Source organism: Prunus dulcis, chromosome 3, assembly GCF_902201215.1.
Source record: "Prunus dulcis chromosome 3, ALMONDv2, whole genome shotgun sequence".
Taxonomy (NCBI): domain Eukaryota; kingdom Viridiplantae; phylum Streptophyta; class Magnoliopsida; order Rosales; family Rosaceae; genus Prunus; species Prunus dulcis.
This window is the reverse complement of record NC_047652.1, coordinates 1,285,626-1,290,451: the sequence shown is the minus strand read 5'-3', so window position 1 is coordinate 1,290,451 and position 4,826 is coordinate 1,285,626. Positions and strand designations below refer to the sequence as shown.

General features: G+C 37.7%; 1 protein-coding gene across 1 annotated transcript; it reads left to right on the top strand.

The window, feature by feature from the left end:
- The first annotated feature begins 255 nt into the window (after positions 1-255).
- On the top strand, positions 256-4,538 carry LOC117623195 (metal tolerance protein C4). The gene is made up of 13 exons (XM_034354081.1): positions 256-844; positions 961-1,012; positions 1,129-1,261; positions 1,384-1,439; positions 1,818-1,932; positions 2,075-2,132; positions 2,220-2,338; positions 2,859-2,978; positions 3,206-3,307; positions 3,397-3,469; positions 3,817-3,884; positions 4,021-4,081; positions 4,188-4,538. The coding sequence occupies exons 1-13, from the start codon at positions 559-561 to the stop codon at positions 4,310-4,312; spliced, it is 1,368 nt and encodes a 455-aa protein (XP_034209972.1). The 5' UTR covers positions 256-558; the 3' UTR covers positions 4,313-4,538.
- The last annotated feature ends 288 nt before the right edge of the window (positions 4,539-4,826 follow it).

The following is a 4,826-nucleotide window of genomic DNA, read 5'->3' as shown; positions in this document are numbered from 1 at the left end:
AAATTTATTCGCTAACATCAACGCTCTCAAGCGGCAGCTAGAGCTGATCTTGCCTTCGGACATGCTCATTCTTAGTGGAGCCCACATCCTATCTGGGCTAGAATGAATTGGTGGACAGATTTTTTGAGTCCAAGGGGCTTTTTGCCATGACCTTTAGGCCATGGGTGGAAATGTTATAAGGGCCCAATTTCTAGGCTGCAATTGGTGTAGATGTGACAGCCTAGAATTTTCCATTTCATGGCCCAATATCTTACCATTTTCTAATAAGTTTTTATTTGTTGGGACTCCGGGAGTCAGGGGAGTGAGGGTTAATGCCTAGCCTTCTACAAGCAAACACAAGGGAAAGAGGGCATAGTAGCTTTCACCTTCTTCAATCTCTGTGTGTGTGATTATTCACTCTTTTCTCTTTAGCCCCAGAAAAACCCTAAACCAGTCTTACCTCAAAACCTCAAAAGCAATCGAAATGCACCATCTTTCTAAGAATGCGTGAATATACACAGAAGAAGAGCATGAAGAAACAGAGAAAGGCAAAGACTTGCATTGCTTTGATGTGATGAGATGAGATCGTCCTCTTATACTCTGCTCTCTCGCCTCCGCCATACCCATCGCTTCAATTCGCGCTGCCAATCCCAATTTCTGCTCTTTCACTACTCAGACCCCAAGCTCACACAAAATAACGACTGCAGCTTCTCCCAGAACGTTCCGTTTAGCTCCTCCGCTCACACTCTGCTGCGCGGTCTGGTTTCGTCATCTGCTTGCTCAAAACGGCTCGTTCTGCTCGACTTGGTTTCTTCTGGTAGTGTTGTTCACCATCAACATCAGCAGCAGCACTTGTTCCATCGCAGTAGGTCCTTTTGAATTTTTTGAGAATTTGTAAATTTTTATTGGGAAAGTGGTCAGTAGCTCAATTTAGCTGAGAGCTTTGTGTATATGGGTAACTGGGTATGCATTGATTTGCAGATTTCTTTACTAGAGCTAAACAGGTCAAGATTCAATTCAATGACGAGCACAGGTACCCAGCACAAAAATGTTTGAAATTTCCCAAGTTTGTACATTTATTGTTAATTTCTTTAATTACTGGGAATTTCATTAAACCCCTCTGTTTTTGCACCAAATCTGTAATACTAGTCAAAGGGCAGTCACAACTGCATTGTGGTGCAACTTCCTTGTGTTTTCTCTCAAATTTGGTGTCTGGTTATCAACCGCCAGTCATGTTATGTTTGCTGAAGTTGTTCACTCAGTTGCAGATTTTGCAAATCAGGTATTGGGTTCATGCTGGCTGATGTCTATTCTAAATCAATATTGTTGTGGTTTCTCATTTTACGATTAACTCGATTCATTGTACATTTAATGCAAAGAAACTAATCCATGTTGATATTGTAGGCGCTTCTTGCTTATGGTTTGAGTAGCTCAAGGCGTGCACCGGATGCTCTCCACCCGTGAGTCTTTCAATATCATGACCACCTTTTTGCATCATTGATAAAACCTTCGTTAGCTCGCATTCTTTCCTTTTTTTTCTTTTCTCAAGACAAGTTTTACATTATGTAACAGTCTCTAACTGGTAATTTAAGATACCAGATGTTTCTAAAGAAAAGCTTCATAAGGAAGAAATCTAGGATCTAAAATAAAATTTAGCCATGAATTAGATTGGTTGAAGTACTTTAATGATTCTAGGAAACAAGTTGAATTCGATGGTAGAAGTGCATAACATAGAAGTCAAGAGCTGTGATTAGAAACTAACTACTTGCATTTATATTATTCTTTGTTCATGAAGAGAATTCGTTCTAATTATCATGCGGTATCTTTGATTCTGGCAGTTATGGATACTCCAAGGAAAGATTTGTCTGGTCTTTGATATCTGCTGTTGGTATCTTTTGTCTTGGTTCTGGTGCGACTATTGTTCATGGATTTCAAAACTTGTGGACTTCACAGGTTATTGACTAATTGAGTTTTTACTTGGAAAATTTGTTACCCAAACTTCTGTTTGCTCTTTTCTTTTTAATTTTTCATTCTTCTCTGTTGTGTTTGTAAATTCAATTGTGGTTTTTATTGAATTTGTCTGCCTCTTCCTCAGCCCCCTCCAAATATTCAGTATGCAGCTCTTGTGATTGGTGGCTCATTTATTATTGAAGGTACAACTCAATGCATTATCTTTTAAGGATGATTGGGGGATTATTTTTTACTTTTTTCTTTCTCATGACTTTGAATCCATTCCTCAGGTGCTTCTCTTCTTGTTGCCATACAAGCTGTCAAGAAAGGTGCAGCTGCTGAGGGCATGAAATTGAGAGACTACATTTGGCGTGGCCATGATCCCACATCTGTTGCTGTCATGACGGAGGTAATCCACTGAGTCGCTGTTCCTTTATTCCCTTAAGGTTGTTAGAACTTGTTTGTTTACATGATTGCAGGTGAATGGATCAGAATTGAATTGTTAGAAAGGAAGAAATGATTAGTAGAGAAAAAGGGGAAGAATGATAATTTCAGTAGTACCAATGAGTACATTAGAGTATGCTTAATTGCTAAACTTTGAAAATGAGCTCATCTACTTAAACCTTGTAGACCTCCCATCTGATCGTGGCCAATCCAAATTTCTAGTGCGTTCTATGCTAAGGTGTTGGAGCAAGAAACTATCTTAAACAACCAAACCCAACATGCAACTTCATTGAAAACCTTCACTAACCGAAGCCTAAACTTAGAGTTAATTGAGAAAACATGAAGCCACACATCTTGTTTAGCATTGTGTAGTTCATTCTCTGTGTGGTAGTAGTTGTCAAGTTACTTTTCAGTAGGCCATTGAATACAGTTTTTCTGGTATGATAACAAGCTATAACCCTTTGTAAATGATCTCATATATGCAGGATGGCGCGGCTGTAACTGGTCTTGCTATTGCTGCGGCATCATTGGTTGCAGTGAATAGAACAGGAAATGCAATTTATGATCCCATAGGATCAATTGTAGTTGGCAACCTACTTGGAATGGTATGTAATACTTCTTCTAAAGTTATACAGGAACTGCAATAGAATACCATATTGCTGTCTAAGGAAGATGATGTGAATATCTGCAATACAATGCTAATCTTGAAGTTGTGGATTACCAAATGTTGGGTATCCCATAATAATAATAAACGAACCAAATACACTACAGATTGTGACTCCGTCACTTGGTAAAACTATGATTGTACAACTGAATTGAATCTAACATGCAGGTGGCTATTTTTCTGATCCAAAGGAATAGGCATGCTTTGATTGGTAGGGCAATGGACGACCATGATATGGAGAAGGTTCTCCAGTTCTTGAAAAATGACCCGGTATCATTATGTTCAATGATGTTTTTTTTTGGTAATTGATGTACCCTCATGTTTTTAAGGTTATTAAATATCGCTGATTTTTTTTATAGGTTGTGGATTCCCTATATGATTGCAAAAGTGAGGTGATTGGTCCTGGGTTCTTCCGATTTAAGGCTGAAATAGGTGACTTTCTTTTCATCTCCTATTCTTTCTTTTCTCGATTATTCTTGGGTTAGGTTTCCAGTTAAACCTAGGTTCTGACAAATCATTACTGTTCTAGTATTCATAGGTTTGGCAGATATTGATAAATCAAAAGTCAATCATTATCAGTAGCGTAGCAACTTATTGGCACTATTAACATGCAGACGTTGCAGCAGTATTTTCTTTTGTACTTTGATTATTACTAAAACTTTAGTTTACTATTTAAACTCTATTGTCTTTCTCTTTAGAAGTCTGTTATTTCTATTAGTTTGCATCTGGCATTATTGGAATATCAATGTGATATAATGGTCGCTATCTGCATGGGACAGATTTCAATGGAGTGGTGGTAGTTCAAAATTATCTCCACAGGACTGGGCGTGAAGAATGGGCTAAGCAGGTTAATTATCTCTATAGATCTCTATTGTTTTTTCATTTCTTTTTCTGGACCTACAAACCTTCTTTGTAGTAAGTAATTCCTTGGTGTACTTGCTGATTGCTGAGTGTCATATATGAATAATGTTGATTTGCTACAGTTTCGTGATGCTGCAAAGGAGAAGGATGATACTGCGTTGCTTAAAATCATGTCAAATTATGGTATGTGTTATAAAAATGATTTTTATGTTTATTCAAAATTGTATTATTTTGGTGATTGAGTTGAACTTGCATTGCAATATATTATGACGTATCTTTCCTGTTGCAGGTGAAGAGGTAGTGACAGCCTTAGGAAGTGAAGTTGATAGGTTGGAAAAGGAGATCCAAGAGCTTGTTCCCGGTATACGGCATGTCGACATTGAGGCACACAATCCAATAGACCTATCCCCATGATTTACATATTTATTATGTATGCAGTAATGCTTGATCATTCTTTTCAGAAAATCTGCATGTGCTATCATTTGATTAATGACATGAGCGGCTTCTTGCTTCTTTAGGCGGGATATAGAAACGTATATATCAACTGTCAATAGTTAAGTTAAAGATCCCACAGATATATAACAATGTATCTGTCAAAATTTGCTTGCATGCGATTTGTCAATGCTTGGTTTAAGAGATTTTTCCAGTGTCATGATAGTCACAACTTTTTTCTCTTCCGCCCGACAAGGATAACCAGCATTCTTTTAGGGCATTATTTGTTGATTGTGCTAAGTCATGTATTTTTTTTTTCTGAATATTAAAACTTTTAGTGCTCCTTAAGAGCGCCCAACAAGCCTTTGTAGTGTTCAAATTTGTTCGGCTCTAGCAATGCCTGTTTAGCTGGTTCTGCTCAGACTGGTTTTGTGCTGATTGTGTATTCATGTTGTCCTCATTCAGTCAACTTCAATACAAAGCTGATATATAAAAT